At 35.8% G+C, this 17094-nt stretch overlaps 1 protein-coding gene across 1 annotated transcript in view; it reads right to left on the bottom strand.

Moving 5' to 3' along the window:
- Positions 1 to 1235: 1235 nt before the first annotated feature.
- Positions 1236 to 17094, bottom strand: part of LOC143879336 (Threonyl-tRNA synthetase) — a 28083-nt gene continuing 12224 nt past the window's right edge. Inside the window, exons 14-20 of the mRNA XM_077381680.1 lie at positions 9379 to 9465; positions 7941 to 8033; positions 4462 to 4554; positions 4157 to 4378; positions 3571 to 3642; positions 1981 to 2052; positions 1236 to 1743 (exon numbers count right to left, since the gene is read on the bottom strand). Coding sequence (XP_077237795.1) covers positions 1648 to 1743; positions 1981 to 2052; positions 3571 to 3642; positions 4157 to 4378; positions 4462 to 4554; positions 7941 to 8033; positions 9379 to 9465 — 735 coding nt within the window. The 3' untranslated portion in view covers positions 1236 to 1647. The remainder of the gene's footprint in view (positions 1744 to 1980; positions 2053 to 3570; positions 3643 to 4156; positions 4379 to 4461; positions 4555 to 7940; positions 8034 to 9378; positions 9466 to 17094) is intronic.

Raw genomic sequence — 17094 nt, 5'->3', positions numbered from 1 at the left:
TTTTCTCTCGTTTTATCTGTAACTTATTCGTCCATCTCTAACTTATTCGTTCGTTGAACCGCCGTGTCGGCATTTGACACCACAAAGAAGAAGAAGAAGAAAAAGAAGACCAGCCAAGAAAGAGGAAGAAGTAAAAAGAAGAATTGCTACCAGAAAAAATGAAAAGGAGAGGAAGAAGGTAAAAAAAAAAAAAAAAGATCAGCCAAAGTGGAGTCAAATCTGCAAAATTGACCTCAATTGGTAAAAATTAGGTCGACTCGCAAAGATCCTACAGATAGGGTTAAGAAACAACCATCAACTCCAACCCCAAAAGAAAAAAAAATTCAACATTACGAAGAAAAATGGAATCAGACACTTATTTTTTAGGCCCTACTCGTTTTGGGATTGTTGCAACCGATTCTCAGTTAATTTTGAGCCCAAAAATAGGTTGGAGGCTGACAATCGGTTGTCATAATATCAAACGAACAGGGCCTAAGAATTTTAAAAGGCCTAAGTTTTCTTGAAAATTTCCACGCATCTCATTAGAATTTGGTGGGAATTTTAGATGCTGCACGTCATTCGGTTGTGTTTTTCAAACCCGATGGTCAAAACACCCACAAGAATGTTGGGACACGGTCGGCCCACGTGGCTCTCCAATGAGAACTGAATGGCAAACCCCCAAAACCGAGTTTTTTCATTAGAATTTCAACAGGAATGGGCTTTTAAAACAGTGGATGAGGCTCCAAGCACTGCTTCGTCGCATATCTTCTTGCGAAATTCTTGCTACGAAATGGCATTTGGGAATTTAGTTCCAACGAAATTCTAGTACTATAAGTAAGCATCCGTACAACCAAACGGTACTTCAAAACCCCACCCTCATAGGGTCCTTCGACTGCCATTCTACACCAATCCCCTCTGACTTCCCATTCCCGGCGAGATTCACAAACCAAACAGACCCGGGTTTACCACTGGGTCCGGGCATGACTTTCAACGGCTAGAGAAATTTAGTAAGACCACATGAAGCAAAACATAAATGAGAAATTTACTAGTAAGGCCATCCCCATTACCTTTTCCCCAAAACCACTGGAGCAAATGAATTTCTAGTCGGCCATGATAATAATGTGCAAACTTCCAAACCAACTCATGATGATTGAAACATAAGGACGTCAAAATACCAAAACAAGCAAAATAAACACATAAATACATTTAGATGTATTTATATGTCGTTGATTGCTCGCTGAAATGCCCGATAGAGCTCCGCAAAGAGCCCAATTCCTCCTTCAAACTCATGGTATTTACTATTTACAAACAATTTCATACAACGGACTAAGAAAAATCAACAAAATCAGCTGTAAAAAGATGTCTAAAAATAACTCACTTTTGAACAGAATGTAAAATGGAATACAAGGTCAAAGGAATCCAGAATTCCATCATATTATGCCACAATAAACACATAAATTAACTTTCTACATGTTCAACCAGAAATCATAATGGCACTGTATTGAATGGCAATAAAAATAAAAATTATAGATAAACTGATGGAAATTTCTTAGAACAATCACTCATTTTTTAATATATATATATATATATATATATATATATATATATATATATATATATATAATCCCTGGCTTTGGATTCCTCTTCATGAAGTGGGGTTAAAAAGAGTTAATGGAAAGCTGCTACTTCTTCTTTGAAGTGTGTAAGGAGGTCCTCCATACTCTTGACTGAATGTTCTGCCTTGTCTCTAACACGGACACTCACCTGCATAAAATCCGATAAATATAGAACACCAGTATCAATATTTTTTTTTTTTGAAACTCACCAGTATTCAATAATATAGCGATTAAAAAAAAATATGCTATGGCTATCATATGAGTAATATGGGACAGACATGCCAATACAGTAGTCTATAAGCTAACATATCAAAAAATGCAAATGACGGTCAACGTATTAATAAAGCAACATATATCGAAAGGATGAAGCAAATATTTGAAAAACCTGTCCAGTGTTTGCTTCTTCCTCGCCAACAACTAGAATGTAATTGTACTGAGCCAGTTGAGCTTCTCGTATCTGCAAAAAGACCAAAAGTATGATTGCATTGGGTGCATGTGAAACATTAACAAAAGAAAAGTGTGTCAACAGACCACAATAGATAATATTACAAAGGAGAAATATAATATAATTAACATTCAACAGCTCTTGCTTGATTTTCATATTTTAGAGCACAAAAAGACATGCCTTCGTATCATAGGTAATATTTATCAATGTCCACTGCAAATAAAGTTAGGAACTGTATTCAGAATTTGTTACCATTGCCATTAGACTAAAAGCTAACATATAAAAACACACCAGAACAGAAGACAACATACACAGAAACAAAGGTTTAGCTTTTCTCCTTTGAAGCCGTGGCAATTTTATTCAGAAGAAAACAGCAAAAGAGAACACCAGGAACGCAATAACCAACCACAGGGCCCCACTCCAGTCCTAGGAAGCATAATGCCCAAAATAGTCTAGAAATAGGAAATTTGAGTTGTATTGACAAACTCCTAGTTGCTATAGAAAATCATGTGGATTATTGGAAGAATCCAAGGCAATCAAACACCTTAACTTCTTTGAAGTATTCAAGTTCGGTATGATAATCTTAGGGAAATGATATCAGCACAACCATGTTTTAATAATTGCACAAACTCAGCTTGCTTTTTCTTTTCTAATTGGCTTGTGAGAGGTTTTACGGAACTGTGATAATCATTGACAGCTCTTTAAATAATAAAAGACAAGATGGGTTTGGGCAATTATTAAAACATGGTTGTGCCTTGTTCAAGTATAAAAGATTAAATAACACCAACTCTAACGGCTTAAGCTTTTGGAGTAATTGGTAGTTTTCACATGGTAGCAGAGCAATTGCCTGGGTTCAAAACTCCCTGATATTAAAAATCCACATGCAATAGCCAACCCAAAAAGAAGGGCCACATGTGCCACCAACCCTGAAAAGGACCACACGTGAGGGGGAGTGCTAAAGTATAAAAGATTAAATAACACCAACCTCTAACAGCTTAAGCTTTTGGAGTAATTGGTAGTTTTCACATGCCTCATTTTCCTAACTTTAATCTTTCAAGCTTTATTCGATGCATGAGAATCATTATGTACGCTTTCCAAAGAATAGGTAATAAAACATGATACGCAAGCACCAACGCATGCGCGTGAACGCACTTATATATAAATATGTTAATAAATAGGGGACTCATATTGGTGCAACCAAGTTTTGATAACGAGGCATTTGGTGCAACCATAATTTGATATTGAGGTGAACTCTCCTTGTTTCAAATGTTTTAACCACCCGTCAAAGGCAATTACAGCTCCAAAGAAGCTCTCAGCAGCCATTGACAGCTGGTGTTTTTTTTTTTTTTTAATGAAGCCTTTACAGCTGGTAAAAAATATAAAACAAAGTGAGTTTGCCTCAGTATCAAAACATCGCACGCACGCAAGCGCGCACATATGTATGATAATTGCATTCACTTAGATAGTTTCAATACTAGTCATATTAACATAAGTATAGCACAATCAGCCTGAATGCATCAAAAAACATACCTTCTTTTGGATCTTTCTATCTGTTGTATCAACGTCAACATAATAACCAGCTTCATGAATCTGATCTCGAACCTACAGAAGCATAAAATGAAACAGCATCAACATCCATTGGAATTCGTAATCAACATTGTAAGGTCTCAGAAACATTAGAAGTTAATAAAATAATGATTGTAAAGGTCTCGAAGCAGTGTGTAGGAGAATATTAGCAGATCAAATTTGTTTACTTTCATTCATATTTATGACTCAAATGAATGTGTAATGAGTTGCCAATATGCATGGTACTCATTTGGAAAGGGAAAGCTTTTATTACTAGAATTTGGAAACAGATTATGCATGCATGTAGAATGGCAAAGGATCGTAACAGAGAATAGGTTTTGAAAAGAACAAACACTAACAGCAATAACCAAAAAAAAAGGATAATCTGATACAAGAACTACTGAGCATTGGCATTCAAGAAAAAAAAGAACTACTAAGCATTATATGCCAAAAGCATGCACTAAAAGGCATATTCAGCACCACTCATGAGGATGTTTATGATAGAAGAACAACTAAGCATATTCAGCACCACTCGTATATTTCTGCTTACCTGCAATGCGTAGGGTTGAGACTTCTCTGACACAGGGCAAACAATTGCTTGACGAGGGCTTAGCCAGAAAGGCCATTTTCCTTTAAAATGTTCCAAAAGTATTGCAAGCATACGCTCAACAGATCCAAGGACGGCTCTATGAATCATCACAGGTCGCTCCCTTTTAGCTTCATCCTCTGCCGAATAAGATAAGTTGAAACGGGAAGGAAGCTGAAAGTCCAACTGCAACCAGATAATCATAAAATAAGAACCAAGATAGTTTTTTGTCAGAAAATGTAATTATAATCAATGTTGTTACCAATAACCTGTAGAGTTGCACACTGGAATTTCCTCTTTAAAGCATCAAAAATACCAATATCTATCTTTGGCCCATAAAATGCACCATCTCCTTCATTAATCTGTAAATTAAACTCAACTATTAAAGTAGCAAGTAGGAGTTGTTCTAGAGAAAACATTGAAAGATATATGTAGTCAAAATCTACAGAAATCCATACAAACTAAACTTCATTTACAAAATTATCAGATATTGCAAAAACTCTAATGATTACTTTTTCATGACAAGCAAAACATATAATACTATAAAAAGTGAACAAGTATTTTTATTATTATTTTTTTTTTTGAATGGTAAAAAGTGAACAAGTATTCTTATTTTTTTTAAATACAATTTTTATTCTGGATTTTATAAGGACTTCTTGTCTAAAATAAACTTTAATTCGTATAGTCGGTATCTAAATCGTATGCTCTTTTGAAATTATATCTAATATAAGATATTGTAGAAGGAAAATGAACAATGTCTAACAGCATCACTTCTGACCACTAATAAGCAAGGTTAAATATGAAACAAGAAGATTAACCTGTACTGTGAGATCAAATATGTCAGAATATAATGAGATCTCACCATTGGATCAACCATGTGGTAGGCATGTTAGAGTTCATGAGATCCAGATCGTCCGGATGATAGACGAGGCAACTAGGATTGATTTTTTTTTCTTTTTTGAATGGTGAGGCGACTAGGATTGATGAAAGGTGGTTAGGATAGATTAGAGCTCTTTTATGTTTATCTTTTGTAGTGTTCATCTTATTCTATGTTTATCACTTTCAGTGTTCCATATAAGCAGTCATTAGAGGTGATTATAATGATCTAAGATAAAACAAAAACAAATATCTAACATGGAATCAAAGCAGATTGGCATGGCCTTGCCTTGACCACAATGAGTCATCTCATTCTTCGATGGACGGCCAGTCGAGTCGTCCAATTGGGCGGATAAACTCTTAGATTATTTTTAGCACCTACTTCAGGGGCCTACTCTCCCAGAAGATTGTTTGTTTACTAAATGTCTTGATACGGTTGGGGGGGGGGGGGGGGGGGGCTTTTAGACGAGCAAAGAATATGGAAGTCATTGCACCTACCTGAGACGACAGACTGTGGCTTGGTGCAGCCACTCTCTCATCTAGATATCTCATGGTCATGAAGATATAGATTGCGAGAAAATTTCCCAAAGGTGCCAGAAAAAAAAACCAAGGTTTTCCATCAATGAAGACCATTTCTTCAATCCCAATACAAATTAGATATGGAAACCCGTCAACAACAATGTTAACGACAACAGCGACGACGATGCCAGTGGTGGCAATTCTCTTGCTGGAGGAGTGAAATCTGAATAGACCATGGAAACCATGGACTAGAAGAATTTGAGAGTTGTAAAAGCGTATTTGGAGAAGATATGTCCAATAACGAAGTGACAGGGAGAAGATGATGAAACGAGAGGAACTGGCAAAGAAGATTATTGTAATTCGCTTGTTGCAGAATTTTGGCAGCAGAAAGCAGCTCAAGGGAAAGTCTGAGAAGCATCTGAGTCATCACGATCTGACATCGCCAACGACGACCCCTGCCCCAGCACATCCGTCATTGCCGCACACAGTTGGAAAACCCACACCAACCACATCCCATCCCCACTGAATTACTTCCATCAGAAGCATCTTCCTTGGCTTTTACAACAATAGAGGGAAGAGAAGAAGGTGAAAAAACAGCACCCCCTCTCATCATTTTCTTCAAAAAAAAAAAAAAACAGCACCCCCAATTTTACTTACTACACCCCTCCTTTCCGCCTTTAGCAAAATCCCCAGCCACAAAAATGACAATGCCAACCCTTCCATTCCAATTTTCCCCTTGCATTTTAAAAACCCCACAATTTCTTGCAAACAACCCTTTCCCCTTATCTAATGCGCCCGCCGTCCACCCCCTCCCAACCCCAATCCAAAAGAAGAATAAGAAGAGGATTTCCAGACCCCTTACAATCCAAAATTTCATGTTCTTAGAGTCGTCATGCTTTTCCCAATGTCGCTACTAAAAGTCACTGCCACCACGACCAGCCGCTTGTCGTTCTACTTCATTAGTTCTTTCAAGTCTTCAAATCCTAATTTCTTACTTTAGGCCTTTTCAGTGGAGGTATCTCAACTCTCTTGAAGTGCATGCCTAAAAAAGTGATCCGACCCCATGAGGATTGACATCCAAAACCAACACATAAGGACACCCATATAGACCTACTTCTTTAAATCCTAATTTCTCATTTTGACCCATTTCAGAGGAGGTGCCTCAGCTCCCTTAAGGTGGGTGCCAGAAAACTGACCCATTCAAATGAGGATCGGTATCCAAAACAGGCCCATTAGGATTCACCTGTCGAGGCCCATTTCTTCAAACCCTAATTCTTATTTTGGTCCATTCCAGTTGAGGTGCCTCATTTCGCTTGAGGTATGTGCCTGAAAAAGTAACCCATTCCCATGAGAAAAAATGTAATTCCATTCCCATGCGGGTTGGTATCCAAACCAGCTCACGAGAAAAGGTGTATAATTCATTTCCCATCAGGATCGGTACCCAAAACTGCTCCATGAGGACTTACCTATTGATGCCCATCTTTCCCATTGAGGCAGCAGTCAATGGAGACCCCTTAGCTTTCGTAGACCCACTTCGAGGCTCATCTCCCAGGCGACGACTCATTCTTCATCAAGGACCATGCATATAAATCACAATCATTAACAAACACTCATCCACAAATCAACTTTCAACTCTGCACGTTAGATCAGAAGATTCATCTAACTTTTCTTATTGAGATATTTTATTGTAATTAAACTATGTTGATTTACCCACATACGTTTGCGGGGGCACGTTAGAATATAATAGATCTCACCGTTGGATCATCCATGCGATGGACATGTTAGACAACATGAGACCTCACTGTTGGATCGTCCAGGTGATGGATGCGGCAACTAGGATGGATGACATATTTAAGTTAGATTAGGATTCTTTTATGTTTATCTACTCTAGTGCTTATTTTATTCTGTGTATCCTTTGAGTGTTCGACAAAAACACTAATTAGGGATGATTGTAATAATATAAGATTAAATGAAATAAATTATCTAACAAATGCAAAAGAGAAGCTCTTTTTCTAAAAGGCAAAGAGAAGCACCTGTTCCTCTGACATACAATAAAGATTGAAAATGTACCCGTACAAATATACAATAGACCATAAAAACACAATATTTTTGGCATGCAGTATCGATTGATAGCGCACAAACAACAAAGACATAACAAAGAAAAAAAACGAAGTCCATGGATGTGAGTGATCTATTTGAGGAAGCTAGGAAGAACAAAGGATATAAAGCATTTCTGATTTGGATATTCAACAAATATCATTATTAACAAGATTATATATCTAACAGAAACAATGAAATAGTCAAAATGCAAACAAACGGGAAAATGTAAAAAGAAAAATATGTGCACAATCACCTGCCATGGCCTACCGAACTCATTCAATGCTTCCGACAGAGCAGCCTCTGCTTTATCCCATGTTTCAACGTCTCCCAAGTATTTCTCTGGCCTCTACATTGTAAAACAAGAATCCAATTAAAACATAAAATCTGAAAAACCAATGCTTTCCATTGGTATCATATATTTGCTAGAAATTGTACACAATTACAAGGAAGCAAATAAGACTCCACAAAAGATGGTGTCACTGATAATGAAGATTTTATGGAAAGTGCAATATAAAATTCAATTTATGAACTCAACCAGTCTAAAACGGAAAAAAAACCATTATTTTGGGATTACTACAAAATTTAATTAAGCAATGTGTTTAATTATACATCATCATTGTCAGACATGTGCAAAGAAACTGAATGAGTTAATCATTGAAGATGAAAACCATATTAGACAGACTAATCATACCGTCAATGGATATTTACAGAACCCAAAAGATTGTATGGGACCAACTCCTCTTGCAAGATAAAATAATGAACTTGCACGTACTTATTGTTGTTGTATAAAAGGTTTATTTGTATGTATATTTTGGGAATTGTGAATGGTTTAGGAATTTCTTCATTTATATGTTTTCTGCGGCGCGCCCATCCCCCCCCCCCCCCTTTCTCCCACTTCCCGACACTAGCATGTGTAAAGTAACCAACCCTTTCCCAGTTTACATGCATGTGAACTTCAGGATTGAAACCCTGTGTGGTATTAGAGAAAAATCCTAGACATTGATATTGTCTCTCTTCACACCAATCGAACAACAACATCAGATCTATAACTTAGGTATCTACATTTTCACGATTGGATGCACAATATGATAACGTTTTTTGTGACTATTTTATATCGTACACAATTGATATATGTTGCAGGATGGAAAAAAATATAAATGTTCGTTTTCACATAAAAGAAACGCACAATAAACTCATATGGATATCTTTTCATGCTATATGGTATATTTTTCCTGCATGATAAAAAGAAAACAGATAAAGAAGATTCTATGGTGCATCCAATCAGACCACAAATAGAGCAAATTACTTATGATCTCTGTGGGTTGTAAAGTTGTACTTGAGTGGTAACTGGTTGTGAGGTTCCGAACTATGAAATACCAAAGTAAAGAGGGTTTTATTGTTCTTGGCAATCAAATAATAGGCAAGGACATAGCTATAGTGCCAAAAATGAAGCACAGATCAACGCACCGGGATATTACAAATGTGGCATTGTGAATCCATAAATTAATCATGTATATGATGAAAAGCCAGGTTCTTTTAACTAGACAATCGTAACAAAAAATAGAAAAGCAAAGATTCCAGTGAATAACATTACGAAATAAACTCGTCTTTGTAAATGATTTCAATGGTCATCATGCTTACGCATGAAAAGGTGAAAGATGGCAGAGAAATGCTAGGAGAAATTTGCATACCGTTGATAGCTCCAGCTCAAATGTGAACCCAAATACATCATACGTATAATTTATAAATTCCAAGCCACTTTTAACTTCATCTTTAATCTGAAAGTACACAGCAGAGAGGAAGAAACAAAGAAGATAACAATGAAACATGATAGGAAAACGAAACAAATGAAAAAATTCAATGCAACAAGAAAAATATGTACGTATGTATGTATGAATTGTGTTCATACAAGGAAAAAGTGAAGCAGTTGTCACCATTCAAAAGAGAGAGAGAGTGAATCAGGTGTCAAAACCTAGGAATTCATCGGAAAATGAGCATGTATATTTACTTTTAGAATATTCATAATCTCCAATATAATATTGTAGGTATTTAAAATCTGTATAAGGGGGTGTCCGCAAGCGCTGATTTTTCAATCACTGAAAGTTTCAAATTCACTAAGCTTATAACCGTGAAAAGTTTTCTCTGTTTTAAGGTTGAATCCCACCTTACGTACCAAAAAAGGTGAAAAATTTTCTAAGAAATAGGGTTTACATTGTTTGGGTGGCATCCTGTATTTTTCAGGAACGGTGTTTTATGCTGTTTGAATGGCATCCTTATTTTCCTGATAACTGTATTTGTATTCTTTGTTCCGAGAAGACGGGAAGGGGATCTGATCTGATCAGAGAGAGGCAACCGAGAAAGAAAGGGGAATAGAGAGGGAGAGAATGAGAGATATTGCGAGATTGGAGTGATAGCATGAGAATGGAGGGGACGAGACGTGCAAGGAAAGGTTTAACGTCGAGAGATGGGAGCCCAATAGTATTTTCCTTTCATTGCAAGTGAAATCATGGGGATTTGCATGACGGCACTTTTTCAAATAAAACACCGCAGTTTCCCCCTCACCATTTCCTCATGTTTTCTCCTACATATTTCCTCTAGTTTTTTCACAAAAAAGGCCATGTGTTTTTTAAAAATTCCACAGCTCATCATCTGATCACCTCCAAACCAAAATCCCTTTCATTCTCTATCGGTTGGTCAAAATCCAATTCCCCCGTTCTCTGTTCCAAAATCTCCAATCCCTCCATTTACGTTGTTGGTCGATTACTTTAAAAGAAAAAGGAAGAGAAGCAAAAGAAGCAGTGTTCTAAATTTCGGCCGAAATGCCGATCGAAATTTCAGATTTCGATCGAAATTTCAGATTTCGGCCAGGGCAGACACCAAAAGTACATTGAGTCGAAATGTTACATGATTTCCAAAAAATCTCCCTAAAATTTCACCCAAATATGAATTCTCGGCCAAAATTTCGTTTTTCATCCTTATTTACAAATATTTTACCGAAATGTTAAAAATTTCCACTGAAATTACCGAAATTTGCACCAAAATTTTATACATGTTGGTGGAAATTTTTTTTTAAAAAAACGAAAGAAAAGAATTTTTTGTCTAAATTTTACATGATTTCGGCCAAAATTTCCACCGAAATGGCCAAAACCGACATTTAAAACCTTGACAAGAAGAGGGGGGAGACACTAGAGAAATATTCCCCTCTACTAAGGCCTCTGACGTATCCAAGATTTAAATTTCGGTTTTGGTTGCCGTGGAAATGGAAACGTTTCGGTTTCAGTTGGAAATTTCAGTAGAAATCTTGTAAAATCATGGAAACATATGTAAATGATAGAGTTTAAAGAAGCCTTAAGAATGCTAGAATAAGCACAAATACACACTTAGAAACCAACACATAATCAAGACAGTCGTCGATATTGGTTTAAAAACATCAAACGACTGTTGACAATTTGGCATGCATCATCAAGCATGTCTGATTTAATTGTACGTTTGGATGGGCAGCTCCGTCTAGAGTATAAACAATCCAGGCTAGTGTATGGACAATCTAGGCTCCTTCTAGAGTTAGCTAGTGTATGGACAATCCAATAGTAAGTTAGCTAGTGTATGGACAATCCAGGCTCCAATAGTAAGTTAGCTAGTGTATGGACAATCCAGGCTCCTTCTAGAGTGTGTACCTTTGGTTGGGCGGCTCTTCGCGAAAGAATCCAAACGGAGGATTCCTTAGGAAAAGAAATGATGATAATCATCGAATTTTTCCGAGAAGTTGGAGTTTGGGCAAAACCAGTTTCAAAACAAGTGCTTGATGTTCCTTGAGCTTTTGTTTGAGATATGATTATGGCTTTAAATTTCCACCCAAAAGAAAGACGATAAGAAACGGAACCAGAATGACAAAGACAACAATGATAGTGTCGTTTGCAATGAGACCCAGGTATTACCTGGACCTCCATCCAATCGGCAATCACTGAGCAACACATTTCAAAATCCCATCGAAGCAAATTAGAGCTTTTATGTTCGTCGACGGAAAAAATGTTTGGTGGCCCGATTTTTCCTTGTTTTGTTTTCGCTGTATACTTGGGGCCGACATTCTCTGTCGCCCCCTTAGTTCTTGAATATAATCTTGGTACAATTCAAAAAATATATATATTTGTTGACGGATTGATTTTAAGAGCAAGTGGTAGTGGATTCCACTGAGGACTGGGCACTGTCTTCAGTAAACAAACCTTGACCCTGTCACATCATCCATGATGTCAAAGGCGAGGACCTCCGGAAGCTACAAATCGTGGTCGTCGACCTCGCCAATCCATAATGCAATCTTCCACGCAAACATGTGCGAGGACAGTTGTAGACACCCCCATTTTGCTATACTTTAAAAAACGAAAGATTTGGTTGGTCAGTTAAGTCCACAGGTCAGTGTTCTGCATTAGGGGATGCATTCTTGCATTTTAGGATGAATTTCACCTCATATTAGGTGTTTTAGTGTTGATTCGCAATCCTGAATGTCTCTACGGGGTTCCATTAGCTTCTGGAAGAAGAGAATTCAAGTTTCCAAACAAGTAAGAAAACCTGCTATTTTTGGAGTTTCTCAAGGTTTCCTCTATTTTTGCACCTCAGGAGTATTTTGGTCATTTCCCAAGTGTCTGAGATTATCTCGAAAGTATGTCTGAGAAATTATGAATGATTTAAAGTGTTTTAAGAAACCTCCTATTTTTGGAATTTCTCAGGGTTTTCCCTAATTTTATCAATTCTTGCACCCTAGGAGTAATTTGGTCATTTCTGATGTATCTCATTTGATCCCCAGGTTGTGTCTGATAAATCTTGAGTAATTTCATGAATTTTGAAAAACCTAGTAAATTTAGAATTTCTCAGGGGTTTTACTTTCCTTGAAAATTTTGTGTCATGGGCATTTTCAGGGGATTTCAAGTGGTCCTGCTTGATATCACCCACCAAGAGAAGCGAACTTAAAAACTTTCTATTTTTGAAGTTTTACCATGAAAACTTTCCATTTGTAACTTTCCCCTTATGCTCCGTTTGGTTGCTGGGTTTTTTTTGTGCCTGGGAGTTTTGTGGGAGAGTAAGTTAAATTTTGGTCCCATCCCATGTTTGGTTGCCTTTTAGCACTAGGTTTATTTTAAACCCACTCTTGTAATGATTACTTGTGGGGTGAATTTTTTAATCCCACTTTTGTAATGATTGCCTTTTCATCCCATCCCAAGATAACCCCAGGAACAAAAATAAACTCAGGAACCAAAAATAAGCTTGAGAAGAATTTTTTTTCTACCCAACAGTTCAAGGAACCAAACAAAGGTTTTTTTTTCTCCCACCATATCTCCCAGGGTATTTTTTTCTCCCACATAACCAAACATGGGATTTTTATTTTACCAGGATACTTCCAGGACTTTTTTTTTCCCACCTATCTCCCAGGGTATTTTTTTCTCCCACATAACTCCTGGGAACAAAAAAAACCCGGCAACCAAACAGAGCAATAAGGGTCATCCAATTTGAAGGTATTTTGGTCGTTTTTAGGTGCGTATTGGTCAAATAGGGGTATTTTGGTCCAAAAGGTTATTTTTTCTAAAGAGGGCGGTTCAACCATGTGTTGGGACTGCACCATAAATGTTATATGAGTTAGGTTCTTCCATATAAAATTTGAATTTAAAATATTTCTATTCATTTTATCGTAAAAACCCAAAATACCCATAATAAAGCCCATTGGATTTAAAGCCCAAATGGGGGAGACCCATGTGGGTCGACCACATTAAGTGGGCGCCCCACATGGGTGGCCCCACATGGCTTGGGCATCCCACTTTGGTTGGGATGAGTTGGATTTTATAAAAATAAAAAAAGAGAAAAGGAAAAAAAGAAAGAGAAGGGGAAAGGTTGCTTACATAAGAGGGTTTTCAAAAAAGGCAATATGGAATATTCTGGAATGCCTTGGCTTGCAAGGAATCGCAATTAGAATCAAATACAAATTGGAAACTAAAAGGAAAGGGAGCTTGAGGTGTAAACTTAGAAACTAACTAAAGTTGGAGTCCTCACATTGAAAGCTTCCTATTCTAATCAAACTCGATCATTTTTTCTATAAAAAAAACCAGCACAGCCCTATGGAGGGGGATCCAAAAAACGTCCCACTTGGCCTCCCAATCAAGAAAAATCGTCCCACTTTGTTTGGGTGGTTTGGTTCATCTTCCATATTCCATCTTCTTCAAAGTTCAATCATATTTCTTCTTCTATTCTTCTATATACATCATATTGGAGATTATTTGATCAATCTTTGGGGTTTTCTATTGCGTTTATAAGGGTGTGTCAAAGCGTATATCTCGGATATAACACCCTAGAGACAAGGAGAGCGATCAACGGTTAGTATTCATCCTCCTTGTAATATAAGATCTAGGAAAGCATGTTAGGTTAGAATTTTGGGTTTTCTTTCATACATGATGCATATGGATGTATTTTTTATTGAAATTTTGATATGATGAAGTATGAACCATATTATTCTTAAATCCAGATTTTTGCTGGAAAATTAATTTCTTATAATTAAAAAATCAATTTTCTTTCAAATCTCTTTCGATGTGGGTTTAAACTCGATTTTCAAAGCAAGTAGTTTAAATCATGAGATTTTTCTAAATCTGATTTTTGCTGAGATTTAAATACAATAAAAAAATTCTGAAAACCCAAATTTTCAGTCAAGTTTGATTCGTTTTGACATCGATTTCGTTCTTCGAACGGTAACCCAGAAAATGGGTATTTTTAGAAGAATAAAATCCAATATATAGCAAAACAAGTCAAAATTGGATGAAATTTTGTTTCTAGTCTTTTTTCCATATTTCCAGATCATCCAAGAAATTTCATGATTTTTTGAATTAATTTAACCATATTTTTAATTATTTTAAAATTGATTAAACCTTAATAAATATCAAACGGATTCGAAAAGTCACGAAACTTTCCCGATCATTAGTTTAAATGTATTTAAAATTTTCTGTGGAATAAAATTTGAAAAGTTATTTTCCTATATGCTCTGTTTGGATGCCGGGTTTTTTTTTTTTACTTGGGATTTATGTGGGTAAAGGTAGGAGACAAAAGAGGGGATAAGCATTAATTAGAGAAAGATATTATGATTAGTGGAGAGAGAGGGTAGAGAGAGAAAGAGAGAACACCATTTTCAAGAGAAGATTTTGCTGATGTCAGCAAGAAAAAGCTGATGTGACCACTAAAACTTTACCCACATAAATTCTGGGAACAAAAAATACCTAGCATCGAAACAGAGCAATATGGTTTTATATTCGAAGTATCGTTTTGCGTGTGGTAAAGGTTTTTCATATTAAAATTAATATTTTTCGGAATTTTTCTCTTCAAGCCAGTAACATATGTTATTGGAATGCAGTAGAAAAAATTTCATTAATTTTCAAGAGGTTTTGATATGTATTTCAAATTTTTTATAATAAAACAACTTTAGAAGAAAATTAAGTTTCTAGAGATATACTGATTTTCGAATGCTGAAATTTGGAGGTAAAATACTATGGTTCATATTTGATCTACTACGATTTTTTCATGATTTTCGGATTACAGTAGATGTGCTTTATGATCTTTTCTTTCGAAATAACCAGTTATTAATAGGTTTGGAATACGTAGCAAATCGTAATAAAAATTGATGAAATTCTTACAGTATGTTTTTTTCATTATTATTATGTTACCGCAAAATTTTGAACTGATTTGGAATACGTTTGCTATGTATTGCTTTGTAAAGTCACCAATCTGGCCTAATTTTGATAAAATCATTTAAAATTGAATTTAATTCTAAAAATCATGCAAAATTCCAGAAGATCGTAATTTTCCAGAATACATTTAATTCTTGAGTTTCTGGGACAGAAACCTTAAAAATCTATATGTTGCTTTGTAAAATCACTAATCTAGTCTAATTTTGATAAAATCATTTAAAAATTCAATTTAATTCTAAACAACATGAAAATTTCCAGAATGTTCTAATTTTCCAATATGCATCTAATCCTTAAGCTAGTTAAACAGAAACCCTAAGAATCTATAACTTCCTGTGTAAACTTGCTATTCTAGGTTAGATGCGAGGGTTGAATTCATAATCGTTTCCTCTTTGCGGTCAACCCTAAGCTTTTTATCATCTAAACTAATATACTGTTGGCTCCGAGATCTTTGTTCACGGAAATTCTGAAAAAAATAACAGGCGACAATATATCGTAATTTATTTGCCGAAAAGTGTAAGGATAGAAAGCACGATTCCCTTCCATGAATTCAACCCGAGCGTGGAACCAATCAACCCTTAGAACCTTAGATTCTCCCTGAATTTTAAGTGTTAGGAACCCTTAAAAAAGAGAAAAATCGCTAACTTAATAAATTTGGGTTGGGCAAACCCAAGTTCAAGTTGATCTTGGAACTGTTAGATTGCGGTCCCACCTCGCAGGAACCCTTAGAGCCACTTTCGGAACACTTACGTCACGTTGAGTTCTAGGTCTTAGGGTGTCCTAGAGTTAGGAGTCTAGCCTCATCACGGCCGTTTGCCACTATTAGCAATTGACCTTTAGACTAGTTTCACTAGTTAACCTCTTTTCCCCTATTACGATAAATTTCGAAATAGCCAGTTGGCATATTTCGAAAGAAAAGATCATAAAGCACATCTACTGTAATCCTAAAATCATGAAAAAATTGTAGTAGATCAAATATGAACCATATTATTTTACCTCCAAATTCCAGCACTTGAAAATCAGTATATCTCCAGAAACACAACTTTCATTGAAAAATCAACGGTTTCCTTGAAATTCCAAAGCCATTTTATCATAAAAAATTCAAAATACATATCAAAACCTCTTGAAAATTAATGAAAATTTTTCTACAGCATTCCATATGTTACTGGCCTGAAGAGAAAAATTCTTACTGGGTGAAGAGAAAAATTCCGAAAAATATTAGTTTTAATATGAAAAACCTTTATCGCACGCAAAACGATTCTTCGAATATAAAACCATATTGGAAACTGATTTTTTGAAATTTTAGTCCCCAGAAAATTTTAAATACATTTGAACTAATGATCTGGAAAGTTTCGTGATTTTTCGAATCCGTTTGATATTTATTAAGGTTTAATCAATTTTAAAATAATTAAAAAGAGGGTTAAATAAATTCAAAAAATCATGAAATTTCTTGGATGATCTGAAAATATGGAAAAACGACTGGAAACCAAATTTCATCCAATTTTGACTTGTTTTGCTATATATTGAATTTTATTCTTCGAAAAATACCCATTTTCTGGGTTACCGTTCGAAGAACGAAATCGATGTCAAAACGAATCAAACTTGACTGAAAATTTGGGTTTTCAGAATTTTTTTAATGTATTTAAATCTCAGAAAAAATCAGATTTAGAAAAACCTCATGATTTAAACTACTTG

The sequence above is a fragment of the Tasmannia lanceolata genome, unplaced genomic scaffold, assembly GCF_043159265.1.
Source record: "Tasmannia lanceolata isolate RefF3 unplaced genomic scaffold, GAP_Taslan_0.1 ptg000006l, whole genome shotgun sequence".
Lineage (NCBI taxonomy): Eukaryota > Viridiplantae > Streptophyta > Magnoliopsida > Canellales > Winteraceae > Tasmannia > Tasmannia lanceolata.
Note: the sequence above shows the minus strand (reverse complement) of the source record. Positions and strands in the feature narration are given on the sequence as shown.